Source organism: Lepidochelys olivacea (assembly GCF_965140295.1).
Source record: "Lepidochelys olivacea isolate rLepOli2 genome assembly, chromosome: 3".
In the NCBI taxonomy this organism is placed as follows: Eukaryota; Metazoa; Chordata; order Testudines; family Cheloniidae; genus Lepidochelys; species Lepidochelys olivacea.
Window position 1 is genome coordinate 51,123,181 of NC_140413.1, and position 24,672 is coordinate 51,147,852.

At 41.3% G+C, this 24,672-nt stretch overlaps 1 protein-coding gene across 1 annotated transcript in view; it reads right to left on the reverse strand.

Moving 5' to 3' along the window:
* EYS (eyes shut homolog) overlaps window positions 1-24,672 on the reverse strand; it is a 1,492,075-nt gene that overhangs the window by 66,289 nt on the left and 1,401,114 nt on the right. The window contains exons 39-40 of the mRNA XM_084624916.1: window positions 22,249-22,421; window positions 9,991-10,173 (exon numbers count right to left, since the gene is read on the reverse strand). Coding sequence (XP_084481042.1) covers window positions 9,991-10,173; window positions 22,249-22,421 — 356 coding nt within the window. The remainder of the gene's footprint in view (window positions 1-9,990; window positions 10,174-22,248; window positions 22,422-24,672) is intronic.

Consider the following 24,672-nt stretch of genomic DNA (forward strand, 5'->3'; position numbering starts at 1 on the left):
CATGTCAAATGAACCTGATAGCTTTCTTTGGCAGGGTAACAAGCTTTATGGATGGGGGGAAGCAGCAGATGTTGTATACCTTGTGTCAAGGTTCCTCCCCCACTCTGAACTCTAGGGTACAGATGTGGGGACCTGCATGAAAAACCTCCTAAGCTTATCTTTACCAGCTTAGGTCAAAACTTCCCCAAGGTACAAAATATTCCACCCGTTGTCCTTGGACTGGCCGCTACCACCACCAAACTAATACTGGTTACTGGGGAAGAGCTGTTTGGACGCGTCCTTCCCCCCAAAATACTTCCCAAAACCTTGCACCTCACTTCCTGGACAAGGTTTGGTAAAAAGCCTCACCAATTTGCCTAGGTGACTACAGACCCAGACCCTTGGATCTTAAGAACAATGAACAATCCTCCCAACACTTGCACCCCCCCTTTCCTGGGAAATGTTGGATAAAAAGCCTCACCAATTTGCATAGGTGACCACAGACCCAAACCCTTGGATCTGAGAACAATGAAAAAGCATTCAGTTTTCTTACAAGAAGACTTTTAATAGAAATAGAAGTAAATAGAAATAAAGAAATCCCCCCTGTAAAATCTTACAGATAAAAAGATATCTTACAGGGTAATTAGATTCAAAAAACATAGAGAACCCCTCTAGGCAAAACCTTAAGTTACAAAAAAGATACACAGACAGAAATAGTTATTCTATTCAGCACAATTCTTTTCTCAGCCATTTAAAGAAATCATAATCTAACACATACCTAGCTAGATTACTTACGAAAAGTTCTAAGACTCCATTCCTGGTCTATCCCCAGCAGAAACCAGCATATAGACAGACACAGACCCTTTGTTTCTCTCCCTCCTCCCAGCTTTTGAAAGTATCTTGTCTCCTCATTGGTCATTTTGGTCAGGTGCCAGCGAGGTTACCTTTAGCTTCTTAACCCTTTACAGGTGAGAGGAGCTTTCCCCTGGCCAGGAGGGATTTCAAAGGGGTTTACCCTTCCCTTTATATTTATGACACCTTGACTTTAGTAAGGCTTTTGATACTGTCTCGCAGGACCTTCTCATAAACAAACTAGGGAAATACAACCTAGATGGAGCTACTATAACATAACTGGTTGGAAAATCGTTCCCAGAGAGTAGTTATCAGTGGTTCACAGTCATGCTGGAAGGGCATAATGAGTGGTATCCTGCAGGGATCGATTCTGGGTCAGGTTCTGTTCAATACCTTCATCAGTGATTTAGATAATGGCATAGAGAATACACTTATAAAGTTTGCAGATGATACCAACCTGGGAGGGGTTGCAAGTGCTTTGGAGGATAGGATTAAAATTCAAAATGGTCTGGACAAATTGGAGAAATGGTCTGAAGTAAATAGGATGGAATTCAATAAGGACAAATGCAAAGTACTCCATTTAGGAAGGAACAATCAGTTGCAGACATACAAAATGGGAAATGGCCACCTAGGAAGGAGTACTGCAGAAAGGGATCTGGGGGTCATAGTGGATCACAAGCTAAATATGAGTCAACAGTATAACACTGTTACAAAAAAAGTAAATATCATTCCGGGATGTATTAGCAGCAGTATTGTAAGCAAGACATGAGAAGTAATTCTCCCACCGACTCCACACTGATTAGGCCTCAACTGGTGTATTGTGTCCAGTTCTGGGCACCACATTTCAGGAAAGATGTAGACAAATTGGAGAAAGTCCAGCAAAGAGCAACAAAAATGATTAAAGGTCTAGAAAACATGACCTATGAGAGAAGACTGAAAAAAATGGGTTTGTTTAGTCTGGAGAAGAGCAGACTGAGTAGGGACATAACAGTTTTCAAGTTCATAAAAGGTTGTTACAAGGAGGAGGAAGAAAAATTGTTCTTCTTAACCTCTGAGGATAGGACAAGAAGCAATGGGCTTAAATTGCAGCAAGGGCAATTTAGGCCGGACATTAGGAAAAACTTCCTAACTGTCAGAGTGGTTAAGCACTGGAATAAATTGCCTAGGGAGGTTCTAGAATCTTCATCATTGGGGATTTTTAAGAGCAGGTTGGAGAAACACCTGTCCGGGATGGTCTAGATAATACTTAGTTCCGCCTTGAGTGCAGGGGACTGGACTAGATGACCTCTCAAGGTCCATTCCAGTTCTATGATTCTATGATTCTACTTTATACAGACATAAGTGACGTGTTCTTACTACAAGTCTCTTAAATGATCTAGTAGCACAGTACTTAAAGGACAAATTAACGTTGAGGTCAGATATTCACTCACACCACATTGCTCTAGTCAAACACTATTTTTTTTTGCAACAATTAATAATACATGCGCTTTTAAGGCTCCTGGTCTTTTGAGCCACATTGTGTAATTACAGAAATCAGGGTGACCAACCTACAAATGGCATTTAAAGCCTTCTCTTTCTTCAGTGGAAGTGCATGGGAAAACTCACATGAACTTCAGTGGAAGAACAGTGTACTCATAAAACTGAAAATGGATGCTGTAAAATATGGCAGGTTGACATTCAGCAGATTTGCTCCTCCTGTGTTTCGAGCCATAACTGCTCATTTAATGTATTAAAAGGAAAAGCTATAATAGTGTCATTAACCTTAGCCCTGAGAACCAACTCAGCATGTGGAGGGCAAAATGGTTTATTTTATGATTCACTATCTTTGACAGACTTGTTAATGATCATCTTTTTAACCTCATTGCCTTCATTTATATCTGGGAATCCCCACTGAAAGCAATAGGGTTCCAAAACTGTCACTGAGGGAAACATTTATTATCATTAGTTACTTTAGAACTGTAGCTGAGGCCTGGCCTGACATGAGTAATTTACACATGGAAGGAGGCCTCATCTTTTGGAAGACAGAATTAGGGAAGTAAATGAATCATCAGGTTGAAAACAGAATGTTTGTGCTAAACAAAAATGTCAGCAGGCTAAGAAGACAGAATGTCTGAGACAACTAATATAACAAGAGACAAAATAACAAGAGACAAAATAAGTTAAGAATGTAGAGATGAGGTAAAGAAGCAGTTGAACCATGGACAGTATGTGGACCACACATGCTGCACAGGGATTGGTTCCTGCAAAGTAACCAAGCCAATCAAAAAATGTGTGATGTAATATAGTAAATGCAATAAGGTATGTAATGGATGTAAAAGGAGGGGGTTTCTGGGAAACTTTGAAGCTGTGATGTACCATGCATCCATTCCTCCTGCATTTGAGTTTGATCAACTGAGCGTAGCACTGCTGTATGCCAAATAAAGATAACTGAGTAATGAAGGCCAGAGTCAAACTGAGTTCTTGGGAAGCCGAGTTGAAAGTGGTCTCAGAGGGACCACAAAGTTTTATTATCCTACTGGTTCAGAGACATAATTATTTTATCCAGTTAAGCTAACTGTGTCATTATGGCATTTCATATTGCAGGGATTGGCAACCTTTGGCACTTGGCCCGCCAGGTTAAGCCCCCTGACGGGCCGGTCTGGTTTGTTTACCTGCCGCATCCACAGGTTCGGCCAATTGCAGCTCCCCTGGCTGCAGTTCACTGCTCCAGGACAATGGGGGCTGCAGGAAGTGGTGGCCAGCACATCCCTTGGCCCGCGCTGCTTCCTGCAGCCTCCATTGGCCTGGAGCGGCAAACCGCGGCCAGTGGGAGCTGTGATCGGCCGAACCTGTGGACGCAGCAGGTAAACAAACCAGCCTGGCCTGCCAGGGGGCTTACCCTGGTGGGCCGCATGCCAAAGGTTGCCGATCCCTATCATATTGAATGCTACTAATCTCAATCAACAATGTGACATCTCTCTGAGTACATTAGATCTTTTTAGAAATTTCTCACATGAACATCACCAGAAATGTGCTTTACTGGCCTGTATTTTTATGGTAGAGTTATGTCTAGCTCTAGTTTTAGTCATCCTGACAGAGGAAATGATGGATGATTTTCTTTGTTGTAAAAAAATGCAGCATGGGACACAATTGCTGTTTGTGAAATGACACTATGCGATAGAATGGCTGATGGCAAAGATAATGTTTATCATATGTCTGCATAGGCCCATCTGATTTTACTGGCTGTTGTAGCACTGCCTTTATATCTTTCTTTCCCCTCCTCAAATGAAACTAAAGCAATATACATTTCCAGATACGATTCCAGGAAACCAAGCCATTTTAATTCACCTTTACGTCTGTTAGTTACTGAACAAATGTTTGTTTAAACAATATGGGTCTTATTTTACTCTTAATCCAGTTTTATGCTGGTATAATGTCACTGACTCCTTTGCAGTTACTTCTCATTTACACTGATATAAGAAAAAGGAAATCAGGCCCAAATGTTTTCACATTTAATGTTTTTAGAGTTTGTAAATGTAATGATTAGTACAGCAGATCAGAACATTGCTGGCTGCCAGACTGTTATTCAGTAGAGTACATACTGGTATATGCACACAAGATGGATTACCAGGAAGTTGAATTTTCTATTGCTCCGTCTAAGTGTAACACCGCCAGACCCTGGTGGTCAGCGGGTGGGATCGAACCTCGGGTCTCTAGAGCTTATTGCATGAGCCTCTACTGCATGAGCCAAAAGCCAACTGGCTGTTAGCTAAGGCTGTAGAGCAGACTCATTTGATGTCTTTCTCTAAGTGGTCTTGATGTCACCTGATGGGACAGAACACCACACCAGGAGGTGTGTGGGTTACATACTACCCCTAGCTGAGGAAGTGTGTCCCGAGCTTCAGAGACTGCCCAGTTGAAATCCTGGACAAGCCCCGACTTGTAACGCTGACAGACCCCAGTCGATTGTGGGCAGGATTGAACCTGGGATCTCTGGAGCTTACTGCATGAGCTAAAAGCCAACTGACTGTTTGCTAAGGCTGTAGCACAGACTCATTTTACCCTTCTCTCTAACTGGTCTTGGTGCTACTAGATGGGACAGACCACCACACCCAGGAGGTATGTGGGTTACATGAGCACTGGCCACATATTAGCCCTTTAGTATACTTGTTAATACAACTTACCTGGCTGGAACAGTCATATTCTTTCATTCTCTGAAGATTTCTTAGGCTTTCACTTTTAAACACACACTATGTTTTAGATTTTCTATATGTTAAGACTCTCATTACTTCATTTAAAAATTACTTTGAGAGCAAATGTTTGGCCTGAGTATATGCAAATAATCTCACGCTTGAGTTGCAAATATCACATTTTGGCACAACTCTAACCTCATTAGATGTACGTGCCTTTATACCAACAGCTTTGCCATTTTATGAGACTAATTTCTTTCCCAGGCAAATGAATAATGTAGTTTTCTCCTTCCAGATTTTAGTCACTGCACCTAGCTAATAGTGTTTACTTCCATCACCCCAAGCCTACAAACACAGGCGTAACTCAAGTTAGTAGAATTAAATAGTAAGTAAGTGCTCATAGAACTGGGCCCTAACACTGTACTTTGTTGCAGACAGTTTGAGGATAAAATTTTTATTCCACTGCAGCTACATTTCTAGATTGCAGGTTAGGCAGGGAACATGAATTCAACCTGAGCTGATCTAAAATATTAAAGATTTTCTTGTGGTTTCAGCCAGCAAGAAGCACTGAAAAGTAGTAAGGAGAATTCATTATTCTGATTTAAAGACAATCTTAAAAGAAAGTTGTGCCCATTTGCCCCACACCACCATCTAATAATGTACACGGCAAAAGGCATACACTATTTTAATTTTGATTTAATAAGACAATTACTATATGTTAAATAAGAATCAACTAATTATTTAAAGATATTTAAGGATTACTGGCAAGATAAGATAAATATATCTATGATATTGTAATCAATATGTATGCTATCCATAACCTGCTATTTAACCCACAGCTGCTTTATGAAAAAGCTGGAGAGGGCCTGTTCTGTTTGGTACAGATAGTTGAACAGGTCCCTTCCAAATAGGGTGACCAGATGTCTCAATTTAATAGGGACAGTCCAATTTTTTGGTCTTTTTCTTCTATAGGCTCCTATTGCTCCCTACCCCCGTCCTGATTTTTCACATTTGCTGTCTGGTCACCCTACTTCCAAACCTGTCATCCATGACCTGATGGATCTAATTAAGTACAGTAACACAACACTCCCACTCCCCCGAGATTCATGGGAATTACATGGATAGTAATGCCTTTTTGCAGCTGATGACTTTATAATGAAAATGGCATCTCTATGTATTTCATTTGGTTTTATTTCTATACAAAATAAAAAGCACATAACCTGAGATGCAGCTGCTTCTGAAGCATGTTTTACAAAAAGTAACAAATACATCAGCCTATCCTAAACCAAGGGATTACCAACAAAATGATTAAAGCTTAACATTCTCTGTGCTCACCAAAAGCTCCTCTCCTCACCCCTCTCCCCAAAAGCCTGGGATGATAAATGAGCTTTGTGGTCTGCCTTGAAGGTCAGCACATTTGGTCTATTCTGGACCAAGGGTGGAGTGAATTCCAAAGGTAAAGGCTCCTCAGGGAGCACAACCTGCCCATAGTCCGCCCCCCTCGCCCCCCATCCAGGACTCCCGCACAAGTGCCTCCACTGATTACAACAGCAGCAGAATCACACTGGGACGGGGAGAAAGGTGATCTCTCAAATAGGAAAGTCCCAAGCTCTGTACATTCTGTGAAAGCAAAGAACTGATAAAAAATACTGTAATTATCCACAAATGACACACTTTTTTTTTCAGGACATATTGTACTTCACTTCTGGGAAACCTGAACACAGACAATTATCTAGGACACTGTACTGTATAAACATGGAAGACATCTGGTTTTTTGCTTGTTTCAAGAACCCCACCACACCTCCATTCAGAATAATGTCCTGAATAAAACTAGTGCCTTGTTGTTAGCAAGAGGGTTTCAACACTGGCATCCGATGTTAAATTACATTTTATAATGGTAATGAAAGGCCATTAAAGGGAAAAAAAAACATACAAGGTCTGTGAAGGAGTATGAAGGGTTAATGGGCTCAATGTGATATTAAATTAAATGAGGTGTTAGGACGCTCTGGATGACTTTTCTGATAGAACTGCAAAATTACTGGAAGAAGGGGAAGGGAATGGGAATTTTAGAAAAACGTTGATAGTGTCTGAAAAAACTTAAGCATTAAGATTAATTCAAATTGGCCTGAGTATGAAAATTCATGTGAATTGAAAGCTGGCTCAAGGACTGTACACTAAGGATAATAATAAAAGTACTGAGAAGCAGGAGTCTGATCAGGAAATGCAGAGATCATGGATAGATTCACTCTTTATTTAATTTATTTTTAACGAAGAAGGGAGAGTGAAATTCACTGGGTAAGTACAAGGGAATGTTAACCAGGGGTCATCAGATGAACTGAATATTTAGGAAATATTCTGACAGGAAGATCTTTTAGGCTGTGGAATTGTCTCCCCAAGAAAGATGGAAGTTCTATTGCTTGGGATATTTAAAGCCTTATTTGTCAAAACCATAGTACAGCTCCTCTCAGAAAGAAGTGAGTTCCTCTCAGGAAGAGGTACTGGTTTTTGAGGATGAGTGTGGGCAGTTTGCCTACTCCCCCCACCCAGTCAGTTTCAAAAGAAGATATTTAAAGCCTTACTAGAACACTATGCCCAGATCCAGATGGGCTCCCTTTATTTTCCAATTTTGCATTTGCTCTGGTGCCCTCCTGTGCTGAAACATGAAAGTGCACCTATCTGTTCAAGGTTTTTCCCTCCAACAGTATTGATTATACCAACGTTTGCAAAATAATAAGGTCCCAGTTTTGCCTTTTTGGTCAGTTGTATAGTTAGCTTAGAATGTTAATATTCTGCTTAATAAAAAAAATGAAACCATGGAACTTCACTTTAGAAATCTCTTTTTAGATCAAGGCAGCCAAATATGTCTGTGACAATAATGACTATTACCCATATTTGTGCATATGGCTCACCTCATGTATCATATCGTGTACATGGGCATTTTAAAAACTATGTGACTGAAAAAGGGCTTACTGTTCAACATGAAGGGACTGAGTAAATCCCTCTGTATAGGTATACTTTTAAAAGAATGTTGTCAAGATTAAATTCATATAACCCCCCCATTTTATTAATAGTACCTTAGGTGATTAAATCAGGAAAATTTCTGAAATCTCATTTTCTTTTAATCATTTATGTATTTGTTTATTGTTTTCATTTCCCCCTTACTGAACAATGAAATGGAACAAGTGACTCTTAAGCCAGGTTTACACTTGGATCACTTTACTGGTATACTATACTGGTATAGTATATTGGAAAAGCACACCTAGTGTGGATGCAGTTTATATTGGGGCAAAACTGAGCTTTTTCCAGTATAATTGTGTCTACATTGTGGGCTTTTGCTGGTACAGCTCTATGCCAGCAAGAGCTTATAGTGTAGACCTGGACTGAAATCAGTGGATTTAAATCTGAAGACATATTGCCAAGAAAAGACCACACATAAAAACCCAAAGCACAAAAGTTAGGCCCAGCTCCAATTTCAGAAATGAGTGCCTCACCATACAGGAGGAATAAATACTGTATTTCCTTTAACCTATTAACTCTAAACTCGTCTAATCTGGCTGTATCTACATTAATGTTCTCTGGGAATTTTCTTACCTTTTTACCACCACTGTGGCAGGTCCCCAGCTGGTAGTGAAATGGCACCAAGGCACCATCCATTTTGTTGTCTAACCCCGTTCAGAACCTAGATGTCACAGTGGTAAAAATGGAAGGAATGCTCATGCCTTGCTACTCTAACATTTTCATCACTTTGCTCTTATTAGAGGAGCTGCATTAGTGGTAATAGAACTGTAGGAGAATTCCCAAATAAGGCTAGTGTAGACAACGCCATAAAGCTCCGAAAGCATGGCTGATGTTTACAGAATTCCAGCAGTTTCTCTGACTAGCACTGATGTACATTTTTGTTTATTATAATGGAGTTACCAAATCACACTAGTACCATTCTAATTGCAATGTGGATAGGGCCTAATGTTTTATGGCGAGTAGGTTTTAAAATTACACTACTTCAGTGTATAATCCTCTGGTGCAGAGGTGGCCAACCTGTGGCTCCGGAGCCCCATGCGGCTCTTCAGAAGTTACCATGCGGCTCCTTGTAGAGGCACCGACTCCAGGGCTGGAGCTACAGGCGCCAACTTTCCAATGTGCCGGGGGGTTCTCACTGCTCAACCTTGGCTCTGCCACAGGCGCTTCCCCAACTCCACCCCTTTCTGCCCCCTCCCCTGAGCCTGCCCTGCCCTCACTCCTTCCCCCCGCCTCCCAAGAGCCTCCTGCATGCCATGAAACAGCTGATTGGGAGGTGCGGGGAGGAAAGGGGAGGCGCTGATCGGCGGGGCTGCCAGTGGGTGGGAGGTTCTGGGAGTGGGCTGGGGAGCTGATGGGGGGCTGCTGATGTGTTACTGTGGCTCTTTGGCAATGTACATTGGTAAATTCTGGCTCCTTCTCAGGCTCAAGTTGGCCACACCTGTTCTGGTGGATGCATATTACAAGGCTCCTGCTGCAGCAATCCACAGAGGATATGACTTGTTGCAGCCACCCCTTTCCAGCCAAGGTTCTTTCACTCAAACTGTAGCAGCTCATGTGTTTAGTTCAATCCCAAACATGGCTATCACGCATGGATCGATTTCCCAATGAAGAAAACAGGAACTGAAGTAGCTTTTCAGGGTGCGTTTACCCAAAATAAATAGTAAACTGTCATGAAATTTACTAGTTGAAGCAGGAATTGCTTTGCTACTGTTAATCACCACTAATGGCTTGAGGTTTTCTTTATGAAATAACCGTATAATTTGTTTTTAGTGGATTGATGTTTGTTTACAAAAGAATAACTCATTAAAGAGATTATTTTCCTCCAAAATACTATGAAAAATCTATTCATACTTCCCTCTTATTTGGTCCATAAGATTTGGAATTCTCCTTAACATAAATAATAATATTAAAGTAACTTTTTTCCTTTTGCAGATTTACCTAGGAATATTCTGTAAAGAGACAAGTAACTTACCCTGGCCTTTCTGTCCCGTGAAAAATATCAGATTATCTTGTACTGCTGAGTTGTTGTTTGCCAGTTGAAATTTCAGGCGGAATTCATAGTAGAAGCTGATATTTGGGATTGCAGAAAAGGCTAGGAATGAGGTATAGCCAAATACATCTGTGCCACTGAAACTGGGCTGGCTAATATTAATAGCTGCATAAAAACAAAGAAATTAAGTGTTACAGGAAATCTGGCAAAAGATTTTTTAAAAGAATGTGTAGAAATCCATTTTAGTACTTGAACACTAATAAATACTAATAATCATTTACTCTGTTGTGTTGTACATCAGATTTACACACACACACACCACCTTTCACCTGAATTCTTCTAACAACATTACCATTAATCTTCATAAATTGGGCTATTTTACAACTGAATTATTAGCAGTTGGTGCCATCTGCTGGTCCTGGGAAAGTATTACTTGTATCTAGTAATAAGCGACACCATTTACTTCTTAATGCTGTGAGACAAAAGAAAGGCTACAAAGGAAATTCTTCCATTAAGCAATACTCTCTCCTACACATATATGAATGAAACACACAGAAATGTATTAGAGGGCTATGAATTAATAAAAAAAAGTAACATGAGGATAAGTTTGCAGTAAATTCAACTGAATCCAAAAGGAAACAGTTCAAGGGATTACTTTGTTCCGTTGTTTGCAGACTGAACTGTTGAATCATCCAAACTATTTGACATACAGAGCAATGTTCCCTCTAATTTTTCCCACCCATGTGTGGACTGAATTTTGTTATGTGCTCCAATATGGAGGTGATGTATGGTGGGGGTGGGGCCAACAGGGTTTCAGAATGTGGGAGGGGGCTTAGGGATGGGGCAGAGGGTTTGGGTGCAGAGGTGTGAGGGCTCTGGTGGGGTGTGTGGGCTCTGGGTTGGGGCCAGGGATGAGGGGTTTGGGGTGTAAGCTGCCCCAGGGCTGAGGCAGGGAGAGAGGACTTCCCCCAGCTCTCTCTCCCGATAGCAGCTCCAGGGCTGGGGCAAAAGTGTCTCTCCCTGCCGGAGCAGCTCCGGGGCTGGGGCCGGGGCTGGGGGATAGGCGCTTCTCCCAGCTGGAGCCCCGGGCGCAGGGAGAGGCATCTGGCCCCACCACAACCAAAGGGCCATGGGGGAGGGGCTTCTGGCCTCACCGCTGTCCCTGGTCTGGAGGTGGCGGGGTGGGGAGAAGTGTCTCGCCCCACTGTATACCCAGGGCTAGGGGAGTCCTCTCTCCCTGCCGCAGCCCCGGGGCTGGGTGGGAGAGGGGTCTGGCTCCACCGCAGCCCCAGGGCTGCGTGGGGGAGAGACATCTTGCCCTGTCGCATCCCCAGGGCTAGGGGAGTCGCCACAGCCCAGCACGTCCCAAGCTCCCCCATCACCACCCCCACCTCATCCCACTGCCCCCACCTCCCCACTATTCCCCACCTCACCCCATTGCCATCTTCTAGGTCCACCTGTGGCCACGCCCCTGAATGCAGTGTGAACTCCTACGCGGCTCTGCTAATTAAGTGTGTGGCCCTTGGTGGCCTCCTGCACAGACGTGCAGGTGCACACCTTACAGGGAATGTAGGTACGGAGGCAACAAATATACCAAAAATTCTGTCATTTACAAGAGTGGGTAAATCATTTGTCTTTGGGTATTGATTTTTTATGTTTTGAATTGATACTCTCTGAAATTATTTTGATTTTTCATTTTGGTGAGAAAAACTGGAAAAAAAAATCAGATTTGGTTTGACACAACCCTGTCCATCCCCCACCCCCACCCTCCGCCCAAATCAATGGTTTACTGATTTCTTCCCAAGAGTATGGCAAGGGAAACATGATTTAAAAAACAACAACAACAACAACCCTCGATCATGCATGTGACTTTCTGTAGGTAAGAATTAGGACAAGATTGTGATTTCCTATATATGAAAGGGAGTTTCAGAATTGATTTATATTGCATTTCTCGGGAAATATGTATTAATAACCTTTCCACCCCTACTTTGTTATTTAGAGACAAACATGAGAAATAAAGTCTGGGCATTATTCATTTATTTGTGTATGTGCATGCCAGGCAACACAGCATGATGAAAGCACTCTGTATGCCTCTCACTTCACTGCATAGACTGCTCTCACTGCACAAGGCAAATATATATGTGTGTCCAGATACAATACTGAGGGACATTTTAGGTATGTGTATTATACGGAGCTGGCCAATATCTTTTGACAAAATTGTGAAATATTCTAAATTGTTTTTGGTAAATGAAATATGATTAAAATCAGTTCTGTATCGTATAATGATAACACATAGAGTTAACTGTTTATTTTATAGGATTTAATGTCATAATGATGGGGTCCCTTGGGGTGCCACCTGGAATTGGGGTACCACTGAGCCTGCCTGACCCACCAGCCTGGGCTCCCTCTCACACCATGCTGCTGTGACAAGTTGCTAAGCTCTCCAAGCTTGCTCTTTCACCAGCATACACACAGATAGGGACATACCCAGCTGCAGCGTCACACAGGTGCTGAGATCAGCTCTGCATGGGAAGGCTCAGCCACGGAACTGCCCAGTTACTCAAGTGCACACTCCCCTTTGAAGGGCAAATCCAAAATTATACCATTTTGCACTGCACAGAGAACTGTACAGCATCAGTTCATGAAATTCGCCGCCTCCCTTAATGTGGAGGAAGATATGCAATAGTTTTCTGCCCCAAGTATGATTTCCACACTCTGGTTTTAGACAAAACAAAAGCAAGTTTATTAACTACAAAAGATAGATTTTAACTGATTATAAGGGATAGCAAACACATCAAAGTAGACTATCTTAATAAATAAACAAAACTGCAAACTGAGCTTAACACACTAGCTAGGTAGAATATGAATTAACAAATTCTCATCCTGAGTGATAAACAGGCTGGCAGATTCTTAAGGTATAATTTGCCTTGGCTTTTGCAGGTTTTCATCCCCAGGCTAGAAATCACTCTAGTCTAGGACCATAAATTCCTATAGTTCAGTCTTATTTCCTCAGATGTTTCCAGGTGTGTTGTTGTGGGGGGGAGGTGAGGTACCATCGTGATGTCATATTATATTTTCTTCCCACTTGCTGGAAAGCTCTTTTGCTGTGACCTGGGTCAAACAGTTCCCATTGTGTCATGCTATCTCTGAAAGGTTTCTGTTGTACACAGTTCCTGGGGTAATCCTTGTGCTTGTGTGCATTTCCTCAATGAGCCATTAACACTGTTTGGCCTTTTTATTTTTGTACCGGAAAGGCTGCTTATTGGTTTTTTCAACCTCACAACATGTTTCAGTAACACACACATAGCCAAACTCCATAACTTCACATACGACAATAGGGAGGGAGGTGGTGGAATCTCCTTCCCTAGAAGTTTTTAAGGTCAGGCTTGACAAAGCCCTGGCTGGGATGATTTAGTCGGGGATAGGTCCTGCTTTGAGCAGGGGGTTGGACTAAATGACCTCCTGAGGTCCCTTCCAACCCTGATATTTTATGATTCTATGATAGCACATACAATCCAATGAGATACTAATGTCTAGCAGATCAAGACTTTTAGAATGATACCTCACAAGGCATATTTTGTACAAAACATATCCTAATTACATGACAGTGGTGAATATTGGGGTGCCAGGGTGTCACACTCAGCCTTTTCTAGTGTTGCTTTAAAATTTTATATTTGGGAAGTGCTCTGGGGAAAGAGGTTTGAGAGATTTAGAAGACCAAAGTGAGGGTGGAACTTCTTAACAATGCTTAAACAAATAGATGTCACAGATGGGCTAAACAGCTGCAACAAAAGTACAAAGCACCTCTAAATATAGATGGGGAGATTCTGACACTGCAGGTAAGTCACATATTTTGATATCTGCTGAACATCTGAACTTCATGAACACTGTCAAGTAGTTTTAAAATCATTTGTAGAGGCATCACTCCAGAATGTTAGTGACATTAGTGTGAGAAACCCTTCAGAAATACCTTAGACAGAAGTGACATGTTTTGGAACAGAATTGTGCAAGGAAAGAAAAGCATACTGAACAATGTACTTCTGAGACTGTCAACATATTCCCCTAACTTGACAGTTGCTGTAGGCAGGACAGCTGTTTTGAGGACACCTGAAAGAACTGATTGTTCCCATGATCTTTACTTTGGGTGTGTATTTGGGTTTGTTTACATTGGCACTTCATTGGCAAAACTTTTGTCGTTCAGCGGTGTTAAAAACACCCCCCCCCAAATGACAAATGACCAGGGAGGAGTATAAAAATATTGCTCAGGCATGCAGGAGTGAAATCAGGAAGGCCAAATCACAATTGGAGTTGCAACTAGCAAGGCATGTTAAGAGTAACAAGAAGGGTTTTTACACGTATACTAGCAACAAGAAGAAGGTCAGGGAAAGTGTGGGCCCCTTACTGAATGGGGGAGGCAACATAGTGACAGAGGATGTGGAAAAAGCTGAACTACTCAATGCTTTTTTTGCCTCAGTCTTCACAGGAAAGGTCAGCTCCCAGACTACTGCACTGGGCAGCACAAGATGGGGAGGAGGTGAGCAGCCCTCAGTGGTGAAATAACAGGTTAATGACTATTTAGAAAAGTTGGATATGCACAAGTCCATAGGGCCAGATGCAATGCGTCCGAGGGTGCTGAGGGAGTTGGCTGATGTGATTGCAGAGCCATTGACCATTATCTTTGAAAACTCGTGGTGATTGGGGGAGGTCCCAGATGATTGGAAAAAGGCAAATACAGTGCCCATTTTTAAAAAAGGGAAGAAGGAGAATCTGGGGAAATACAGATCAGTCAACCTCACTTCAGTCCCTGGAAAAATAATGGAGCAGGTCCTCAAGGAATCCATTTTGAAGCACTTGGAGGAGAGGAAGGTGATAAGGAACAGTCAATATGGATTCACCAAGGGCAAGTCATGCCTGACCAACCTGATTGCCTTCTATGATGAGATAACTGGCTCTGTGGATATGGGAAAAGTGGTGCACATGATATAACTTGACTTTAGCAAAGCTTTTGACACTGTCTCCCACAGTGAGAGTCCCACTATTCTTGCCAGCAAGTTAAAGAAGTATGGGCTGGATGAATGGACTATAAGGTGGATAGAAAGCTGGCTAAATCATCAGACTCAACCAGTAGTGATCAACAGCTCAGTGTCTAGTTGGCAACTATTATCAAGCGGAATGCCCCAGGGGTCTGTCCTGGGGCCTGTTTTGTTCAACATCTTCATTAATGATCTGGATGATGGGATGGATTGCACCTTGGGCAAGTTCGCAAATGACACTAAGCTGGGGGAAAGGTAGATACACTGGAGGGTAAGGATAGAATCATAGAATATCAGGGTTGGCAGGGACCTCAGGAGGTCATCTAGTCCAACCCCCTGCTCAAAGCAGGACCGATCCCCAATTAAATCATCCCAGCCAGGGCTTTGTCAAGCCTGACCTTAAAATCTTCTAAGGAAGGAGATTCCACCACCTCTCCAGGTAACCCATTCCAGTGGTTCATGACCCTCCTAGTGAAAAAGTTTTTCCCAATATCCAACCTAAATCTCCCCCACTGCAACTTGAGACCATTACTCCTTGTTCTGTCATCTGCTACCACTGAAAACAGTCTAGAGCCATCCTCTTTGGAACCCCCTTTCAGGTAGTTGAAAGCAGATATCAAATCCCCCCTCATTCTTCTCTTCCGAGACTAAACATCCCCAGTTCTCTCAGCCTCTCCTCATAAGTCATGTGTTCCAGTCCCCTAATCATTTTTGTTGCCCTCCGCTGGACTCTTTCCAATTTTTCCAGATCCTTCTTGTAGTGTGGGGCCCAAAACTGGACACAGTACTCCAGATGAGGCCTCACCAGTGTCGAATAGAAGGGAACGATCACGTCCCTCCATCTGCTGGCAATGCCCCTACTTATACATCCCAAAATGCCATTGGCCTTCTTGGCAACAAGGGCACACTGTTGACTCATATCCAGCTTCTTGTCCACTGTAACCCCTAGGTCCTTTTCTGCAGAACTGCTGCCGAGCCATTTGGTCCCGAGTCTGTAGCGGTGCATGGGATTCTTCAGTCCTAAGTGCAGGACTCTGCATTTGTCCTTGTTGAACCTCATCAGATTTCTTTTGGCCCAATCCTCCAATTTGTCTAGGTCCCTCTGTATCCTATCCCTACCCTCCAGCGTATCTACCTCTCCTCCCAGTTTAGTGTCAACTGCAAACTTGCTGAGGGTGCAATCCACACCATCCTCCAAATCATTTATGAAGATATTGAACAAAACCGGCCCCAGGACCGACCCTTGGGGCACTCCACTTGATACCGGCTGCCATCTAGACATGGAGCCATTGATTACTACCCGTTGAGCCCGACAATCTAGCCAGCTTTCTATCCACCTTATAGTCCATTCATCCAGCCCATACGTCTTTAACTTGCTGGCAAAGTTAGGGTCCAAAGTGACCTTGAAAAGTTGGAGGATTGGGCCAAAAGAAATCTGATGAGTTTCAACAAGGACAAGTACAGAGTCCTGCACTTAGGACGGAAGAATCCCATGCACTGCTATAAGCTGGGTTCTGACTGGCTAAGCGGTAGTTCTGCAGAAAAGGACGTGGGGATTACAGTGTACAAGAAGCTGGATATGAGTCAACAGCGTGCCCTTATTACCAAGAAGGCTAATTGCATATTAGGCTGCATTAGCAGAAGCACTGCCAGTGGATCTAGGGAGTGATTATTTCCCTCTATTTGGCACTGGTGAGGCCACATCTGGAGTATTGTGCCCAGTTTTGGGCCCCCCACTACAGAAAGGATGTTGACAAATTGGAGAGAGTCCAGAGGAGGACAACAAAAATGATTAGGGGGCTGGGGCACATGCCTGATTAGGAGAGGCTGAGGGAACTGGGCTTATTGAGTCTGCAGAAAAGAAGAACAAGGGGGGATTTGATAGCAGCCTTCAACTACCTGAAGTGGGGTTCCAAAGAGGCTGGAGCTCGGCTGTTCTCAGTGGTGGCAGATGACAGAACAAGAAGCAATGGTCTCAAGTTGCAGTGGGGAAGGTCTAGGTTGGATATTAGGAAAACTTTTTCACTAGGAGGGTGGTGAAGCACCGGAATGGGATACCTAGGGAGGTGGTGGAATCGCCATCCTTAGAGGTTTTTAAGGGTCAGCTTGACAAAGCCCTGGCTGGGATGATTTAGTTGGTGTTGGCCCTGCTTTGAGCAGGGGGTTGGATGGACTAGATGACCTCCTGAGGTCTCTTCTAACCCTAATATTCTATGACTCTATGATTCTATACATCATCATCTATGTCAATGGCATAGAATTAAATCAAGTACCTTGTCACATATGTTTTGGACATTGCCCACACACACACTTTGTTTCACTTTAGTCAAACACATTTTTCCTCAGACAAATTTTTCCTTTGACTTTTTTTATTTTTTGTGGGAAACTTTTGAAATGAAATAAAACAATATTTTAATTGTTTTAATTCAAAATGAAGTAAACTGTTTCATTTAATTCAGTTTGTAAAACCTGAAACATTTCAGATTCCCCCCAGCCCTTTTCATGGCCACGGAATGCAATAGAATGGAGGATGTGTAGGTTTTATCCCCACTTTTTTCTACTCTGTAACTTTTCAAAACTTCCTCAACTTTTGAAAATTTTTGAAAATTGAAACAAAAATTTAAATGTGAAAAACATGAACATGTTCATTTTGTTTCATTTGAAAATTTCTCATCATTTTAAAAAAATAACTGAACACACTATTTTCCCATGACAATTTTCACCTTTGATAAAACATCATTTTTTAGAGGAAATAATATTGACCAGATCTAATACATAACTTTAAGCACATGCATAAGTGCTTTACTGAACAGGGCTAGACTACTGAATCAGGGCCTTGCTGCATATTTATACCAGTGTGACTCCAGTATAGTGCATTGTGTGGTACATTCCACACTATATCCACTGTAGGCTTCCTGTCGCACTATAGAGCTTACTCAGGCAAGACAGGGAGCTATTAGCTGACAAATGGAGGCAGGAGATACTTTTGCTTCTACTCTTAGGTTTCTTGCCCTTTGTCTCCCAGGAGGAGAGAGAGGGGTCTGTAAAGCTGGAGAGGGACAGGGACCAACAATAGATTGTATATAGAGAAGGGGTGAGGAGGAAGCAGGACCTACACCTCATTCACACAATGGGATGGAGGAGAAGGGGGAAGGGAGCTGAGCTGACTTTGAGCTGCTGGGCTACTATCCTCTCTGCTCAGCTCCTGTGAATAACGTCAGCCAGCACAGCTTCTTCCTATTCACCCTTCCTCTATCTAAAATCTACTGTTGGCTCCTGGACAGCTCTCTGTCTCCCGTCGCAGGCTTTTTGGAGGGGAAGGCGAGAGAAAAGCAGGGTGCCCAAAGCTGCAGGAAGGCTGGGAATACCTGGGCTCCAGGAAAGCCTTACAGCACCCAGCAGCCACCACCTTCTGTCCCCATTCAGCAGGAAGAGAGACAGGCAAGCACTAACTAAGGGAGGGAAGGAAGATGGTATCTGATGTTAATTGGGAGAGGGCCGTTGGGACAGTGAAAAATAAGCACCCTGTTTTAACTGACAGGATTATTATCTCTCCAAACCTGGATAAAGACCCCTGCAACCCATGCACCAGGGCCTGAAATGACCAAAGTGTGAAGCACCTGTGTTTTTTCATAATCACACTAGAAACAATAGATGTATTGGCTTTTAGTACATATTATTATAAGATGCATATAGAATTAAGTTTTTTTTCACTATATAATGTATATAAATCATTTTTTCAGTTGGTAACACTCCTTCACATTAATCTATTATGGATTACAAAACAGATTTGATTCTTATATACCATTATAATCTGTCATTTATAGCATGGTGCACAACAACATACAGGTGTTCCACTTTTAGGTAATTTTACATATTACAATGACTTGCGTCTCACACTGCCAGTTTTCTGGGTTGAGAGGTCTGAGTAACTCTATTGATGTCATTCCTAACTTTTATTTGACTTTCCTCAATATAGCATTAATTATGTGTTCTCTTTTCTCTGTGTTGTTTCCAAAGATCTGCTTGGCTTTGGAAATGATACCACTTATATAGTGGTCTGGGTTCAGCAAATGAAGATGACAGTTAAAACTTTCAAAAGTGCCTAAGCAATTTAAGAGCCTAAGATTCATTTATGAGACTATCTATGCATTGTAATAGTAAGCCGACAGTTATGTATGGCAAGGCAAATATGAAACAAAATTTAAAGATGTACTTTTTGAATTTTTAAAAGAATAGGCTGGGACCACAATCAGTGGAATAATCATCTAAAATAATTTCACCCATCCACGCTTAAGTTCTTTCCATCACCACAAGATTTAGACAAGATTTCAGTGGAGTTATACTTACCTACTTCAGGCTGAATTTGACTGATTGACTTTATCATTTGTCTCTTTCACATGCCTGTTACGGAATATTCATCACTCCCAAACTAGCATGGGCAAATTCAGTTCTCATTTATACTAATGTAACATCACTGACTTTCATGGCATATTCCTTATTTATACTAGTATAAGAGAGCTCAGAATCTGGCCCTCTGTCTTTAACCGTAGCTCAATACATTGCTTAGGCCAGGTTCTCATCTCATACTCAGAAGCAAAATGGAGGCATTAAAAAAAGGATTTTGTTAAGTAATGGAAAGGAGAAATAAGAAAAGAGGAAACTGCCTCTCTGTATCTTCCTTTGGAGACCCTCTCCCTACTTGAAAAACAGTCTGTTCTTGGACCTTTATGCTAACACTTCCTTAATAATATACCTGTTAAGATATACCTGCTTGCATTGTGTTCTGTTTACATTTTATGGAGTAGGTAGGACATTAGGAATGGACTGACAGCAAATGACCTGGAAAAATATCTCTAAATAGAAAGTACAACAAACCTGATAATCATCCAAGCAGCTCTCTCAACACTGGCCTGAAGCCTTAGAATATGCAGCTTTCTACCCAAGGAAATTCCCCTTGTGCATCTACTGTCAACAAGGTGCTACATTTAGACTGTAGACCTGCACTACTCTGAAGGTGACATTGTGTAACAAACACAGCTAAATATGAGCAACTCGCTTGCAGACAGATTTTCATTCCACAAAGCTTTTGTAACTTGGAGCCTGTATTCCCATTTCAGCATTTTAAAGTTGGTTGAATACATTGGGGGGAAATGTCAGCTGCCAGTGACAGGGTCTGAGCATGCCAGCGGGAGAAGGGGGGGCTCAGTCCCTCCTCTGTTTATGATACATAATAGTTTAATCTTCTATGGGTTGTAACACTTTGGTCTAATTCCAATGAGAGGGTGCTGGCTGGTGTTGGTGGCTTGTGATATACAGGAGGTCAGACTAAATGATCTAGTGGTCCCTTCTGGCCTTAACCTCTATTACTCTATACTGAGGCCTTTGACAATTTAAGACCATTAAAAATCCGTGGCCTTGCTTTCATGTAATCCCTAGTTATCTGGCCAAATGCATATTTGAGTAATTGTATTCTGTTTATGTAAGTTTCTCTCTATTTTTAAATGGGATAAAGTATTCTTTATGGTGTAGTGTTGACATGAACTGTTAAACGGCTGTTGTTTTCTATCCTGGAGGTAGCTGCACTTTTGTTTAAGACAGCGACTACTTGTAATTCACAAAACTGTTGACATAGGTTATAATTCTGCTGTTAATTAGAAGGGTGAAACTGCCATTAAATTCTTAGAAGTTGAATGAATCTAGTGGAGGGTAAAATAGACCAAGCTGGTCATTCTAATTATAACATTACTTAGTACAGGGAGAACACTTATTGGGCTATACTACCAAGAATCCTTAGTAGGCGGCTGTTGGGTTTGTGTGTTTTAAGAGACTAGAAAATAAAGCATGGTGAATTGCTACAACAGAATTCAGGATTTCTGTCTTCTCTTACCACCATCCCACCCCCAAATGTACACAATATCACAGATGCCAAATTTTGTGACACTCAGTGTGTGACATTTTAGGCAAATTATTTCTTGAAATATTTAATATCATAATTTGAACTCCCTGCAATAGCTCTATACTTTCCTCAGGTTTAGAACTCTGCACCAATGATGTAATCAAAATATGTATTTATTTATCTTGTGAGATGCATTTACTGTTTAATGATCATTTTTATTGGATTAGATAATGAGTCTTATCCTGCTGTCACTGTAACCTGCAACTCCGATTGATATCATAGAGTTTTGACATGGCTAAGAATTACAGTATTGGGCCCTCTGTGACTCAGTCCAGGCTCAGTTCACTTCTATCCCTCTATAATAATTTTTTTAATCACTTGGATTGATAATAGCAGCCATAAAACCCTACAATTTAAATGATCAATTGAAGGCTTGTGTATTCCTTAAATATGATTGTAGCAGGCTGAGGCCCTTAAGGTGACTTCTCCCATCTGGCCCTTTTAAATTGCCCTCAGTTCCCCTCATGCTAGCACCAATGTCTTTCAAAAACAAACAGAATGCAAAACAAAACCTTCTTAACAAAAGTCTTTTCCTCCCAGGCATCTCTGCTGGGGTGCAGTCTTCCCACCTTCCTCCTCTACTTGGAGACCAGATCACACCACCAGTCATTTCTCCCCAGGATGGGAGAGATCAGCAGGCAAGCAATCCTTTCACTGCTAATGTCTCTCCCACTATGAGGGAAGAGGCACATTATATGCTGCCCTCTTTTCCAGAATTTATCATGGTTGGTTTTGCTGAGGAAGAGGGGAGCCTTGTCCCACCCTGCACTACAGGGATCCTTGTACTAGTCCTTTAAAGAAACTGTTGGCCGGGTTTTACTTTCTCCCAGAACTGGCTGCTGCCAGTTTCTATGCCTTTGTCTGCTCCTCCAGAATTCCAGGAATAAGGGTAGCCTGGCCTCCCAGAGTTCCCTCTCTGGCCTTAAAGGGGCAGTATATCCCCTTACAATAATGTTTGAGATCCACTGCAATATGCTAAACAGCTTTTCTTTGTAGACAATAGATAATGCTTCTTTAATGCCTAAGTCCTAAGTACAAATAGCATCTGTATGGTCAGTGAATTGCAGGAGAAGATATTGATATAAACTTGTATGATTTAAAAAGGCAAAGATAAAGAGGAGAAACATTGTCATCTTTATATGAATCAAGTCAACCTACTTGATTAACATTACTAATTCCCATCTATCCTCCTGCTCCTGTCCATCGACTCATGTCAAAACACCTTGCTAAATTTTATACCATCCTTACCATCATTGCAGAGGATTCCAGCTTTTCCATAAGGACAGAGGCAAACAGCATCTTGGCTGGATTTTGGAAAACAAGTAGCACCGTTCCCACATGGATTCTCGTCACAAGTTGCAAACTGACAAAGTTTTCCAGAGTAGAGTCCAGGGCATTCACAGAACCAGTTTTCTGTATCACTGATAGATTTAAATAAAAAACCTATAAATATCAAAATATTCTTAAAAGAAAAAGCATTTTCTTCAATTTCATAAAAATCCAAGGAATTTCAGCTTTATTATTGGTTTCAGAGTAACAGCCGTGTTAGTCTGTATTACAGCTTTATTATTGAAACACTTTTTCCCTCTTTGCTCTAAGCTCATGCTTCAAATGTAAGCATTTTTTCAGTTTATGTAATTTACACTAGAAATGGATAACTGCTTTATAGGTTACTTGACTTAAAAGGCTCTACTTTCAACAACCCATGCTATATTTTTACTGTATTTCTCCTTTCATTTCACAGTATGTGACTTTTTTCAGAGCTTCTCATTCAGTATTTGTGGTCCTGCTTTTGGAAATAAAGCTTAAAATAACTGTTAAAGAAAAAACTGCTGTTCCCTAATGTCTTAAAAGGAGAGAGAAAGAGAGAGAGAAATGTAAACCCACACAGAACATCTGGATATATACTTAAGTATTTGAAATAGCACTTGAGAATACAGTAGGACCTGAAAGAAGATAGAAATTTAAATTGAACCAGAATATAGAAAAGTAACATGTCTTCCTGCATACTTCCTATGTTGTCATTTATGGAGACATTACATGAATTCAAAAGGATAAGAGAAAAATTAAGTTTTAACCAATCTTATTTTCTTTTGAATGGGGTGAGGAAAACAAATATTAGGCAGTTGTGTTAGGCCATTCATATACATTATTTTTTAAGACACATACATACCATGGTGGTGAGTGTGGTATAAACACCTAAATAGACAGAGACTTGCATGTGGTTAAAATGCTATATTAATGACTGAAATGCATGCCGTGCATCTCAGGTTATTGTGTGTTATTAGGATCACTGTCATTAAAAGCTCCTGATTTATGATAGAAATTAGGTTGACAACAAGACGGATTGTTCTGTATGGTTGGTACAGATTCTCAACATCCTGAACTTGCAAACACATCTGTTCTGCACTTGATAAGGTCATACATGCCTACGGTCTGATTGCAAAAGACGTGATGTGAGCCATGTCAAACCACAGCCATTACATTTTTCCTGATAATAACATAATCCTTAGAAAGTTTAGTGATAAAAAGTCAAAGGAATGTGACTTTACAAAATATATTCACTGCTTACAAAATGCAGATAAAACAGACAGATTAGAGGAAATAATCTAGAGCTGAGAGAACTCCAGCATTTATTAACTGAAGACAATAAATAACTCTGCTGACAGTCTTTGTTTCTAACAGTTCATTAGTGTATTTCAAAACTGACCACCCACAGTTCCAGGAGAGGGAGAATCTCAGCTGGAAAGTCTACCAGAATGAATCCTCCTGAATAGTGCCTCCAGACACCTTTAAAAAAGAAAATTGCTGTCAGCTGCAGTAATAAATTTCTGTGTATAGTCTATTCTATTTATAGAGCTGCTGCAGAGACTGGGAGAGGAATGTAAAGGAAATACTGAATTGCTTTGGTTTGTGCAGCACTGAGGAGCCTGCTTTCAACAGTTTTAATATGTTATTATGGAGTTCAGCTAATTAAAAAAGCCATAATCCTACTGTGAAATCTTCCTGGAAACTTTCAACTGAGCTCGAAGATCTTCTTCTCTCTAATTAATTATCAGATATACTTATATATGTGCGTGGGAGAGTAAGGAACATCATTGGTGCTGGACAATATACAGTGAGCTTAATCTTTTTCTCTTTATAAAACCAAAGCCTTTACATTGGTGATACGCGTCATGTTCTAATAATACATTAACATTGCACATTTCTGTGTACAGTTATTTGTTGCATTCTGTGAAAGTTTGAAAATTACAATTTTGAGAAAAACAATTACTAGTATTCAGCATATATATCACGAGGAGCAAGTACATAACATAATTTTATACATATTAACCTGCCAGAGCACCATCCCCAAAAATGAAGCAAAGCAAATGATTTTTAAAAAATCCCCAGAAATATAATGAATGGAAGGTATAGAGCAGGAACATATAATAACTAACCACAGAGGGAAAAATCACAACTAATTAATAAGCATTACTCAGTCAGAATACTGAAATGCAAAGTCACAGATGTCTTATTTTTGTCCTTTCCTACAGCAATCTGTGCCTGTGTCTGGTAAAAAAGAGTCAAGGACTTCCATGTTCCAGTGACAACAGAGATTAATTTAATGGAAGAAATATATAAATACTCCAAAGACCCGGGGCCTCTCTCTTTTCTTCCACGTGGGGTTCT